A 13,903-nucleotide genomic window follows, 5' to 3' on the forward strand; every position below is an offset into this window, starting at 1 on the left:
GGGGTCTAAAACTTAGTTGGGGATGAGAATCACTTGGAAAGCTTAACAAGCAAACCAAACCAAACCAAAACAGATTCCTGGCCACACTGCAGATCCACATGATACCAGGTGATGGGCTGGGGAGGTGGACTTTTAAAAAACTTCTCAGGTAATTTTGATGCTGCGTTTGAGGCCCGAGTCTCTGTCTGAAGCTCTGATTTAGTTTCCCTGCCTCTGTATCAAGGAGAGAAGTAAGGATCTTGATCAGGGAGAGCCAGCTTCAGGTTTTCTGGCTCCTGTTCTCCTGAACTTTTCTCAGTGACTGTGTCTCTCGATTCAGGTGTTTTCCCTAACATCGGATTTTCGGTATCATCTAAATTTGTCTTTACATTTTATAGGGAACATTCTTAAATACTGTTTTTTTTTTTTAAATAATTTATTTATTTTTGGCTGCATGGGGTCTTCGTTGCTACATGTGGGCTTTCCCTAGTTGTGGCAAGCGGGCTGCACTTTGTTGCGGTACATGGGCTTCTCATTGCAGTGGCTTATTCTTGTTGCGGAGCACGGGGTCTAGGCGCGCGGGCTTCAGTAGTGGCAGCACATGAGCTCAGTAGTTGTGGCCACGGGCTTAGTTGCTCCACGCTGTGTGGGATCTTCCCAGACCAGGGCTCAAACCCGTGTCCCCTGCATTGGCAGGCAGATTCTTAACCACTGTGCCACCAGGGAAGTCCCTTAAATACTGTTTTTGAACTTGACTGCCCTCCTCCCCAAGCTTTGTGCTTGGGCTCCTAGGTGGCTGCAGGTTGACTGTGGCCTTCGGAGGCTCAACAAACAGGATGTGCATCTAAAAACATTAATTCTGTTATTTAAAGCTCGTTAAGAATGCCAAGGGCCTGCCTCTGTTTTACAAAATACAAACAAAAAACATTTACCTTTGTCTATTGGTCAACTCCAACCGGGTCACCTGTTAGGGAAGTAGCAGCTCAAATATTTGCCATGCTGCGTCTCAGCTGACTTGTCCTGGTATCAAGAAATGGCCACGCAACCTTTGGGTCATAGAAGGAGGACGCTATTCAGCAAGTTCTTTTCCTCTTGCATTAGGATTTTGACTTCTGTGTAGCGTTTTTAATGTGAGTCCCAAAGTGCTTTCACATTCATATTCTCCATTGATTTTACAATCAGTTCCGAGAGGTACTGTCAACTTCATTTTACAGATGGAAAAAAAGGAAGCTAATACAAAGGTCAGGCAACAAAACCAAAGCTCCACAGCCAGGAGATCAGGCCCCCATACGGAACTGGAGTCTGTTTCTCTCTCTGTTATGTTGCAGCCGCAGTCTTAAAAGGGTACAGAACAGGTCAGACCTTTCATGGGAACGATGATGATGGTGGGGTTGGGATTCTCCCATCCTTTCTCCTCCTCTTCCCGTGTAACACCTTCTTGGTTTTTGTCCCCCCACCTGCTTTTTCTTTCCTTCAGCTTGGATTCCTCAGTACCACCAGGGCTCAGCCGGAACAGAAGGCCCCAAGTCTCATTGGCAAATACCACCATGTCGATCGTGTCACCGGCCAGGTGCTTACCTGCGACAAGTGTCCGGCAGGAACCTATGTGTCTGAGCACTGTACCAACACAAGCCTGCGTGTCTGCAGCAGCTGCCCCACGGGGACCTTTACCAGACACGAGAACGGCATTGAGAAATGCCACGAGTGTAGTCAGCCGTGCCCCCGGCCGATGATTGAGAAATTACCTTGTGCTGCCTTGACTGACCGAGAATGCACTTGCCCACCTGGCATGTTCCAGTCAAATGCTACCTGCGCCCCCCACACGGTGTGCCCTGTGGGTTGGGGGGTGCGGAAGAAGGGGACGGAGACGGAGGACGTGCGGTGTAAGCAGTGTGCTCGGGGGACCTTCTCTGATGTGCCTTCCAGTGTGATGAGATGCAGAGCATACACAGACTGTCTGAGTCAGAACCTGGTGGTGATCAGGCTGGGGACCAAGGAGGCAGACAACGTCTGTGGCACGCTCCCGCCCCTCTCCAGCACCACCCCTCCTTCCCCTGGCACCATCAGCCTTTCCCGCCCTGAGCACGTGGAACCCCACGAAGTCCCTTCCTCCACTTATGTTCCCAAAGGTAACTTAACCTCATGAGTTATGTATGTGAGGAAGGCTTTGTGCTCCGTGGAGGTACCGAGAATGGGCTTGGACCCAGGATATTTTCTCCATCTGGTCTATTCCAAAGTCACCCCTTGAAGAAAGGGCTTGAGTTTTGTGGCTATTTAAAGTCTAGCTTCTTTGGACCTGTTAGAAACATTGAGAATCAGAAGTTATCTATTGGGGGGAGCAAGTATCTGAGAACTAGGTGACATCAAGCTAGAAAATAAAAACTGGGAGAAACAAGGTCAGCGTGTGGCCTTATGGAAGTCACTGAACTTCTCCAGGCCTTGGTTGCAAACTTGTCAATCGTATGACACCATAAATGAGTGATTTAGCTGTTTTAAGGTCCCTTCTAGATTAAAAGTTTTCCAACACCCAGTCAATCCTGGGGAGACACAGCCTGAAGGTCAGAAGGAGAAGGGGAGAAAAATACCATGACATCTGGAAGGGAGGGATGAATGTTGGATCTGAGGTGGGCCAGAAAAGGACAGTAAGGCAGAAGCTTCAGGAAACAAGCACATCCGTGTCACATTGAAGGTAACTAGCGTTCACATCTAGAAAAGAATTTCTTTTTTTCAAAGGACTTTATGTCCTCCATTAAGTGTATCCCAGTTTTCCTCAGAACTCATTTTGAACCTCAGGCAAGAATAACATTGTTTTTACTTTCATGTCCTTTTTGATTAAATTTAATTTTCATGAGATGACAGCCAGTGTGAGCTGTGCTTTCCAGCAGACTCTCACGTGTGGTTACGTTTGACCTTCCTGATGACTCCATAAGGAGGGCCTTCTCACAACCGCCAGTTGAAATGAAGAAACAACCTCAGAGAGATCCCATGACCTGCCCAGGTTTCCTCAGGTGTTGATTCAGGCCAGGTCCTGTCTCTTGGGACTCAAATTCCCAGGCTTCACTCCTTAATAGAGAATGCTTGTGGAAGCTTCTCCGAAAGCAGTCCACTGAGCTGCCTGCCCAAATCTGGTTCCTCTTATCACCAGCACATACTAAGTAAGTCCTGCCTGATTTTACTCACTGACCTGTCTCACTGAACCTTTCACTAGTCAGACTTAGACTGGAGTTCGAGCTCTTTTCTTTATTTTAGTCATATTCTCCATTTTACCACTGCATCGTGAAATAGCCAACTGGTGGGAGAGTAGCAATAAAGAAACTAAAGGACAAAGGAATTCAATTGGAACTAGTTTTCTGAATAATCAAAACAATTAAGGGTTGACTCAGTATAAGCAGCACAGGAGAAGCTGCTGTGAAGCTCAGACACTGGATCCCTGAGGATGGTTTTGACATGAGGAAGTGAGTTTAGCTGTTAAGCTGAGTTTTTACCTTCTCCATAAAGGTGCTGTCAGGGTTTTAATGAAAATGTACAATGCCATTTATTCTTAAGCTCCAAAGGTCGTCTTTTCTTGGATTATCTGGCCTGGTTTGGAGATGACTAGGAAGAGGAGGGAATGTATAGAGCCCCACATATAGAAAAGCTCTTCCCCCCTCCTTACTCTTTTTTCTAGGCATGAACTCAACAGAATCCAACTCTTCTGCCTCTGTTAGACCAAAGGTGCCGAGTGGCATCCAGGAAGGGACAGTCCCTGAGAACACAAGCTCAGCGAAGGGGGAGGAAGGTATGAACAAGACCCTCCCAAACCTCCAGGTAGTCCACCACCAGCAAGGCCCCTACCACAGACACATCCTGAAGCTGCTGCCATCCATGGAGGCCACTGGGGGCGAGAAGTCCAGCACGCCCATCAAAGGCCTCAAGAGGGGCCATCCCAGGCAGAACTCACACAAGCATTTTGATGTCAATGAGCATCTGCCGTGGATGATCGTGCTTTTCCTGCTGCTGGTGCTCGTGGTCATAGTGGTGTGCAGTATCCGGAAAAGCTCGAGGACTCTGAAGAAGGGGCCCCGGCAGGATCCCAGCACCATTGTGGAAAAGGCGGGGCTCAAGAAATCCATGACCCCCACCCAGCACCGGGAGAAGTGGATCTACTACTGCAATGGCCACGGTAAGCCTCCCCCATCTTTTCCCCTTGCTTCCAGATCCCCCGCCTCTCCCTCCCTAGTCCCTGTGGGCGGAAGGAATGGGAAATGCAAAGTTTCTGGAATCTCCTTTGAATACCAAGTGCTGTTTGATCTCAGTCGCATTACGAAAAAGGAGGTGGTCAGCATTCGACATAATAACGTTCAGAGAGAATAACTCCTCTGCCACCTGTCCCCGTGGCACATTTAGAGGACAGGGTTTTGGCATCAGAGACGTGAGAGTGACCTTTAGGGACTTTGTTCAACCTCATCATTTAACAAGTGAGGGAATCAAGTTCAGAGAGGTTTGGCTGCGTTGACCCAGGGGAGTCTTTTGTTCGGGACAGATGGGACTGAATCCATGTCTCCTGACTTTGGAGCCCTTGCTTCTCACAGGAGACTGCTCAGAAAATTGAGGGAGGAAAAAAACAACTTGTCTTAAATTTGCCTTGTTGAATTTGAACCTTGCTTTTAGGTTCCTATCACTTTTCTCACATGTACTTTTTCCCCCTTATATTTTTAGGATCGCATTTCTGTCAGGAAGATCGAAAGGTCTTTTGGGTTTTAGACACTCAAAGCTTAGTATATCGGTTATCATCTGAGGCTGGGCCCTGTATCTTTTTCCTAGTTGTCAGTGTGTGCGGATATAGGCTGGAATTTTCAGTTCTTCCTCTTTTGAAGGCAAAAAATAGCTTATAGAACGTGTCCTAGCAGCTAAGTGTGATCTGAAGACTACAGTTTTCAGACTGTGGCAGTAACTTCCCTTAAATGATATTTCAGCTCAAAGTTTTGATAATCCCATTTGGGATCGTTTTCCTTAAAGATAAAGGGGAGGGCTTCCCTGGTTGCACAGTGGTTGAGAGTCCGCCTGCCGATGCAGGGGACGCGGGTTCATGCCCCGGTCCGGGAAGATCCCACATGCTGCGGAGCGGCTGGGTTCGTGAGCCATGGCCGCTGAGCCTGAGCGTCCGGAGCCTGTGCTCCGCAACGGGAGAGGCCACAGCAGTGAGAGCCTCACGTAACGCAAAACAAACAAACAAAAAACAAACAAAAAAGATAAAGGGGTAAGCTTAACTTCCTAAAAGGTGGTTTGGCCTTTTGTATTGAGTCTTAAAAATGTTTATACTCTTTGGCCCAGCAATTCTATTTTTGTGAATCTATCATAAAGATATAAACCAGAAATATTAAAAAAAAATTTAAGCACAAAGATCTTGAACTTTTAATTCAGCATTATTTGTAATAAATAAAAACTGGAAATACTCAAAGGGCTGGTTTTAGGGAAATGGCTATGTAAATTATGGCATATCTATATAGTAGAATATTATGTTGACATTGAAGATTTTATTATGAAGTTTTTTACTTTTTACCCATGACATAGGAAAATGTTTATACTAGGTTAAAGAATGGGAAGAAAAAAAAGCTCCGCACTACACACTTTATAGAATATTATCCTAGTTCTCTTAAAATTTGGGAATAAAGACTGAAGGAAATATGCCAAAATGACAATGATGTTTCTTCCAGTTTGGTGGGATTTGGTGAGATTTATGTGGATTTTTTTCCTTCTTTATTAGTTTTCTGTCTTTTCCCCAAATTTTCTATGATAAGTACATGCTACTTTTGTAATCAGAAATGTAGAGAAAGTTTAAAAGAACAACTCATTTTGCTTCTTTTTGCTAATTTGTATGAACGATCAAACCAAGTGAAAGTCAGACTGGGGTGAACCTCCGACTTGGGATGAGCCTATACAGACTTGAATAAAACAACCCTTTGCAGGCAACCATCTGGGCAAGGGAGGCTCCAATTCTTCCTCCTTTTTAATAAAAAATTTTTATTTGGATATAATCTCAAACGTATGGAAAAATTACAAAAATAGTACAAAGAATATCTATATACCTGTGCCCAGATTGACCTATTGTTAACATTTTGCCCTTTTGCATTATCATGTGCTCTCTTTCTATAAAAATATAAATTTTATATTATAAAATGTGCCATGTAGAATAATCTGTGTTATATATAATGTTATATAATATAATGTTCCATAGTACACAATATATAGCATGTATATGCACATATATACAGACATAAAATAATTTTTCTGAACCATTTTATGACCATTTATGCCTAGATTCTTCAGTATGTATTTCCTAACAGTAAGGATATTCTCTTAAAAAACCAGCACAGTTTTCAACTTCAGTAAATTTAACATGGATATAATATTTTAATTTGCTGTCCATATTCCATAGTTGTCAGTTGACCCAGTAAGGCCCTTGATAAACAGCATACTTTTTCCTCTGGTATAGGATCCTGCCTAGGATCCTATATTTCATTAAATTGTCCTTTAAGGTGGCCAGGCAGAACACTTGTTCTAATATATCTAATTAGCAGAAAACAGTGTTCACATTGTGCTTAATTATGTAAATATTTGGAACTCTCCTCTCATTATTCATTTTATTTTTTAATAAATTTATTTATTTATTTTATTTTTGGCTGCGTGAGTCTTCGTTGCTGCACGCGGGCTTTCTCTAGATGTGGCGAGCCGGGGTTACTCTTCGTTGCGGTGTGCGGGCTTCTCACTGTGGTGTCTTCTCCTGTTGCAGAGCACGGGCTCCAGGCACACAGGCTTTAGTATTTGCAGCACGCGGGCTCAGTAGTTGTGGCTTGAGGGCTCTAGACCACAGGCTCAGTAGCTGTGGTGCGCTTAGGTGCCTCGGAGCATGTGGGATCTTCCTGGACCAGGGATCGAACCCGTGTCCCCTGCATTGGCAGGCGGATTCTTAACCACTGCGCCACCAGGGAAGCCCTCACTTTATTAAAGAAACGACTCCATTACTTTAATAGCTGGATTTATAGATTAGATTATGGTCAGCTATAGTTCTAAACTCTCTTGCAGTGCAGTTTTCAGAATTCTTGAGAACACAGGGAGTTGTAGAAGTAAATCTGGTCCAGCAGCAGAAAGCAATTTAATACCATGATCTTAGGCATTCTTATGGCCACTGTAACCTTGTAAACAAACTACTATGTCTGTGTCCTTGAAACAATCCTATTTTGTAGAAAGAATGGAAGTGCCAAATTAAACAAAACCTGAGCCTACCTTCCGAGAAAGCAGTATTTCAGCAATACACTTTTCCAACTAAATCACAGTCGTCTCGCTCAGACGTTATTATCTCTTCCAGTAGCTTAACCTTTTTCCCCGGGATTTTGCATTGGGGAGTTTATGTTTAAGGTGTTTTTTTAAGGAAGGTCTGTTTCCAAATTGCTATTCTCAAAGGTACACCCAGGTAAAATCCCATAACAAAGAGAGGTTCTGTTTCAGAAAAACCATTCCAGGTGCTCAGAGAGGCCTCTCGAAACAATACCGTGTTGATCTGATTGCAGTGAGTTCTGGGCAGCAGATAATCCTGTATAATAAGATCGTTTTCTGGTCCTTGTCCATTTCACACTGAATTGTTCAAGAGGATGAGGGTGGGGATAAAATCGCCTAGTCCTGTGTATTCTGTATAAGAGGTCGTGTAGGACCTCACTTAACCCTTACCCACCTTAAACAGATGGTGCCATGCTCCTGAATGCCTTGTAGACCCCCAGCACTGTGAAGCCAGCCCAGTGGTTCCCATCTTTCTCACCATCAAGAGCCTCTTTTGGTTCCACTCATCCCTCTCTGCCTTCCATGGGTTTACAGTTTTAAAGTTGAACTCCACAAAACTGCCTCCCTACTTCCATGGAATCCTAGTGTTGGAAACACATGACGAGACCTTATGTGGCCAGGAGGATGCGAGACTGAGGGGCTGTGGCATTTTGTATGTTTCCTTCCTTTCTGGAGTCATAGCTACTTTCTGTTGGTAGATTGGGACTGTACTGTGGTTTCCTGTAGTATGTCCTTTTCAGCAGCAGGAATTCAATGTCCATTCAGAATTTATTTAAGAGTTTATTACTAGGTCCAAGTGTCATCAAGATGTAAGTCTATTGTTAATGCTTAATGTGCCATGTTTTTGTCTTTTTCTTTTTGGCTACGTTGGGTCTTTGTTGCTGAGCGCGGGCTTTCTCTAGTTGCGGCAAGCAGGGGCTACTCTTTGTTGCAGTGCTCGGGCTTCTCATTGCGGTGGCTTCTCTTGTTGGAAGCACGGGCTGTAGGCATGCGGGCTTCAGTAGTTGTGACCCACGGGCTCTGTAGTTGTGGCTTGCAGGCTCTAGAGCGCAGGCTCAGTAGTTGTGACACACAGGCTTAGTTGCTCTGTGGCATGTGAGATCTTCCCGGACCAGGGCTCGAACCCATGTCCCCTGCATTGGCAGGAGGGCTCCTAACCATTGAGCCACCAGGGAAGTCCCTTTTTGTCGTTTTTAAAAATTTTAGTTCTTTTGATAACATAACCCAAGCATAATGGGGCAAGTGGGGGTCCAAATTGTTCAACTTAAAGATTAATGTGGGTTCATGTTATTTGGGAATTTACACGAAAAACAATATTTTTTTTGTTTGATCGCTTTGGAAACAAAAAGCACCAAAGTAAGGAGAGTGACACTTAGCGTGTACGCACTGGCCGTCCATTGCACTGAGAAAGCCTCAAGTGATCTTAAAACAGTCACCTCATTCACTTCGTTAGGATTATGGATCATACAGAACAGTGTGGTCCTGTCCCAGTTAAGGACAGAGATGGCTTGAGAACGGGAGCCAGTGCCGTTCTCTCGGTGCTGTTTCTAATATGGGTCCTTGCTATTGACTTTCCTTCCTTTGTTCCTCTCCTCCCTTCTGCCTTCCCCACTTCTCTCTCTTCCTATTTGTGACCTGTAACTATTTGTGATGAGTATGAAGTTGGGTTCCCAGCAGCCCCGTTGCCCTTGGGATTTTGAGGGGAAGTTTGGAAAGCAGGTGAGGTGTGGAAATTGCCCTGAAATACTTGTGGAGGAGGTTCTGGATAGTGAGAAAGGGAGCAAAAAACGGACAATGTCTCTCTTCAGTCGCATTCCCTTTTTCTTTCAGACTTCAGGCTATGAAGAAAAATGAGGGGAAAAAAGGGTGAGAGACAAAGGAATTGGACTTACCTTGTTTAAACTGCACTTAGTTCCTGATGAGCACATTCATAGTCCTGGATCTTAGGGAGATCGGAAGCATGTGACAGGGACAGTAATCCTTCCCTGTGTAGTTTCTTAAAGCACGTGTTGTATAAAGACAGCGTCTCCTTTCAGTGGACGCAAAAGGGATTGTGAAGGTAGCTGGTGGATGTTTTCTCAAGCAGACCGTTTTGTACCTGCAGCAGCAAAAAGGCAAAGGGCTCATTCTGTAGAACGAGATACTATTTCTTTTTTTTTAATTTTTAAATTAAAAAAATTTTTTTAATTGGAGTATAGTTGATTTACAATGTTGTGTTAGTTTGTGGTACAGCAAAGTGATTTGGTTATATCTATCTACCTATCTATCTACCTATCTATCTATATTCTTTCTTAGGTTCTTTTCCATTATAGGTTATTATAAGGTATTGAATATAGTTCCCTGTGCTATACATTAGGTCCTATGGTAGTCTGTATCTGTTAAACCCAAACTCCTAATTTATCCCTCCCTCACCCTTTCCCCTTCGGTAACCATAACTTTGTTTTCTATGTCTGTGAGTCTGTTTCTGTTTCATGAATAAGTTCATTAGTTCATTTGTGTCATTTTTTTAGATTTCACATATAAGTGATATTATACGGTATTTGTCTTTCTCTGCGTGACTTGCTTCACTTAGTATGATCATCTCTAGGTCCATCCATGTTTTTGCATAACTTTGACGTCCCAATCTGTACCTAAAGACTGTTCTTAGGGAAAACAATGCTGCTTAAGGAACAGGACAGAATTGGCTTAGTGCGCTTACTTAAAAGGTTCAGATATTGTCCTGGCACTGAGCTCTATTTTAGATCTTGAGTTTCTGGTAATATATTTTTTATTTCTTCCATCCTTTCCCCCATCCACAACTCACTGCTCAAGCAAAGCAAAACAGGACATCATCCTGCCTTACCCAGCAAACAAGCAGATACACATCCCCTCCCATCTCTGTGGTCTTTAGGTTTTACTCCGTAACGACCATGTTCTCAGTTCTGGGTCCCTACAAATCCCAACAATAGGCTGAGAATAAATGCTTCCTTTCCTCCCAGAATTCTGATTACTTACAAAAACCCAGCAATAGGCTGAGAAAAACTGCTTCCTTCTTTAGGATTGGCCCCGTGTGGGAGAAGTGGTTTTTATTGGGGCTTATGAAGGAAAACCATCCCTCAGTTTTGCAACTCTGCAGACTTCACCCTCTTTCGAGGGGAAGCAGGAAGATGCCATTGAATTGTAAGAGCGGAATTGTGATTGTGTGTCTCTTATAAATATTTCCCCGAAGTTGCGGGGGTTGGTTAGGGACAGATGCTGAGTAACTGACATCTGTGCCTTGGATGCGTTGGAACAACATCAATCTACTCTTCAGTCAGGTTTCAGGAATGACATAACATTTTGCCTGAATTATTAAAACCACCATAAGCAGTGTTGAGAAATGAAGAACGAATGAAGTGCATTAGGAATTCAATAATAAGTACTTTTCCACTTTACATTTTTCTAAAGTGAGATTAGGGAGTGTTTGCTACCACCCACATAGGCAAGATCTTGAGGTGATTTTGGGGTGCAAAAGATGGAATAAACTGTGACTTACTAATATAATTTTCTAACCTTATAAGAAAGGTTTCTGCTACCATTAAGTTTTCATTGTCTACTTTTCTTTAACAAAGACTTGTATCGTGCTTACTGAATGCCATATCCTGTTCTAAGCATTTTTTATAAATATTAACTTGATTTTTCTTAACCATATGAGGTAGGCCACTATCATGGCCATTTTACAGGTGGGAAAACTGAGGTACAGAGAATCACTTGCCCGAGGTCGCACAGCTACAAAAGGGCAGTAGCTAGGCTTTAAACCCAGGCACTGATCTGACTCTGGACACTGCCCCTTGATTCTTAGAATCTGGATTTATTTTTCTGGTTCTTGGCATCTGGATTTTAATTTTTCCAATGTTAGAAATTTCTAGTTTCTATGGTTGATTTTTTTAAATTGTGCTCAATCAAGAAAATTTTATTTCCCTTAGCAAAACCCAGCTTGTTCTGAAATAAAACAACTGAAAAATTGTCACCAATAATGAGTTTTCCTCCATAGAAATCACCCCGATTTCCTACTCTTCACTGTTTTCTTGGATTGCTTGAAATGGAAAAATTCTAAAGCCAGATACCCAATGGCTGAAGGCTCTGAGGGCTGTTTGAAAACATAAAGGCTGTTTCAGATAAGTCAGAGGTGATGGAGTCGTGCTAATTGGAACTCACATCTGTTGAACTTGGTGGTAGTTTTCTCAGCCCCAGACGGCAGCAGCTGCAACCAAAGAAACCCTCCTCCCTTTGCCAAAAGGCTCCTGGACTCCAAATTCTAGACAGTCATCCTGTCTGTCAGCCCAAATTTCCTACGGGAAGTAGACTTGAAGTGTAAACACCGGGAAGCCGGGCTGAAGGGAGCAGATTATTCCATTTAAGAGGTTGCTGTGCCCTTGCTCTGCCCCCAGGGCCGCAGTCATTTTCTGGGAGCAGGCAGGAACAGGCGGGCTGTTCTCCATCCCATGCTCCCCAACCCCGGTCTTTGCCACCTTTGCTTCCGGTAATGCTACTTCCAGCCGATGGCACCTTTCGGTTGAACCTCTAAGATGTTTGAGAATTATAAAGCACACACAACCACTGCAGTAGAAAAGCCTCTTATTGCGACAGCCTCAAAAGCATTATCTCGTGCACAGAGTCTAGAGTCTGTCATACAGAGTGAAGTAAGTCAGAAAGAGAAAGACAAATACCGTATGCTAACACATATATATATGGAATTTAAGAAAAAAAAATGTCACGAAGAACCTAGGGGTAAGACAGGGATAAAAGACCCAGACCTACTTGAGGATATGGGGAGGGGGAAGGGTAAGCTGTGAGAAAGTGAGAGAGAGGCATGGACATATATACACTACCAAACTTAAGGTAGATAGCTAGTGGGAAGCAGCCGCATAGCACAGGGAGATCAGCTCGGTGCTTTGTGACCACCTAGAGGGGTGGGATAGGGATGGTGGGAGGGAGGGAGACGCAAGAGGGAAGAGATATGGGAACATATGTATATGTATAACTGATTCACTTTGTTATAAAGCAGAAGCTAACACACCATTGTAAAGCAATTATACTCCAATAAAGATGTAAAAAAATAAAAATAAAAATAAAGCACTAAAAAAAAAAAAAAAAGAAAGAAAGGTGTGGCCTTTGCCCTTGGAAGGCTGTTGTCCTCCCCAGGCCCACCTACCAATGGCTTCTTCCTCTAGGCTTTAGAGGACAGGTGTTTATGTTTTAAATGTATATTTTTTTCTCTAATTTATTGAACAGCTTTTGAATTTAAGCTGTTTGGGATACTGAAAAACACATAAGCATTTTCCCCATGTAGGGCTAAAATACAAGTAGAAAAGAAAATCCTTACAAATGAGTGTCCTTGAATCAACCTGCTCAGGTATTATGTAAGCAGATTTTGCAGAGAAGGAGGAATTTCTCTAATTCTGTTGATTGTTCTTCACGAGTAATTGGTCGTTACCCTTGCAGCGTATGAACAGAATTTGACGTATTAGGTTGTTGATGGTATGTCAGATTGTAAAAATTAGGCGGGTTCAAGTTTATAAATTAAAAAAATAATAGTTCTTACTATATTTCGTCAAATCTAAGACACCACTGATTGTGAGACGCACCATTATTTTATACACCACTAAGGAAAAAAGCACACTGCAACCAAGCTACGGAAAGGCATTGGTCAAAAACATATATATCACTTATACGTGGAATCTAAAACGCTGATACAAATGAACTTATCTACAAAACAGAATTAGACTCACAGATTTGGAGAACAAATTTGTGGTTATCAAAGGGGGAAGGAGTGGGGGAGGGATAAACTGGGAATTTGGGATTAACAGGTACATACTACTGTATATAAAATAGATAACCAACAAGGACCTACTACTGTATAGCACAGGGAACTGTATTCAATATCTTGTAATAATCTATAAGGGAAAAGAATCTGAAAAAGAATACCTATCTATCTATCAATCTATCTATATCTGAATCACTTTGCTGTATACGTGGAACACTGTAAATCAACTATATTTCAGTTTTTAAAAAGTGCATTTAGATGTTTTAGCACCTCTAAAATATGGTAGCAATGTTTTAGCCCCAATCTGGCCTCTTTTCCACGTAGTCTGACAGCACGATTCTCACTGCATTGTTCGGTTTTGAGTTTTCCTCTACGGCCTACTGGGTCCCTTGGTTCCCTTCTTCCTGAAACACTTCCTTCCTTTGGCTTCCTGGACTCCACCCTCTCTTGCTCTCCTCCCACCTCTCTGGCTGTTCCTTCTCCAGCTCCTTGGCTATTTCCTCCTCTTGGACCCCACCTCTGAATAATGGAGAGCCCCGGGGCTCAGGACTCAACCCTCTTTTCTACCCTCACACACCCCTTCCCTGGGTGACCCATAGCTTTAAATGCCATCTATCTTCTGCTAATTCCCAAGTGCATCTACCCAGCCTGGATCTTGTACCCGAACTCAACATACAGATAGCCTCCCACCTGCCTGATGGACCCAGATGTCCAAGAGGCACCTCCCACTTAAGATGTGAAAACCTGAATCCCGAACTGTGCTCTTCACATCAGTTGCCCAGCGCGGAAAATGGCCCCGCTGGTCTTCCTGCTCCTCCGAGC

At 43.4% G+C, this 13,903-nt stretch overlaps 1 protein-coding gene across 2 annotated transcripts in view; it reads left to right on the forward strand.

Moving 5' to 3' along the window:
- The window catches only part of TNFRSF21 (TNF receptor superfamily member 21), a 65,580-nt gene that overhangs the window by 17,686 nt on the left and 33,991 nt on the right, over positions 1–13,903 (forward strand). For both annotated transcript variants that reach the window (XM_029242602.1, XM_029242603.1), the window contains exons 2-3: positions 1,457–2,108; positions 3,647–4,141. In XM_029242602.1, coding sequence (XP_029098435.1) covers positions 1,457–2,108; positions 3,647–4,141 — 1,147 coding nt within the window. The remainder of the gene's footprint in view (positions 1–1,456; positions 2,109–3,646; positions 4,142–13,903) is intronic.

The sequence above is a fragment of the Monodon monoceros genome, unplaced genomic scaffold (genome assembly GCF_005190385.1).
Source record: "Monodon monoceros isolate NGI ecotype Baffin Bay Population unplaced genomic scaffold, NGI_Narwhal_1 Super_Scaffold_3, whole genome shotgun sequence".
NCBI lineage: Eukaryota > Metazoa > Chordata > Mammalia > Artiodactyla > Monodontidae > Monodon > Monodon monoceros.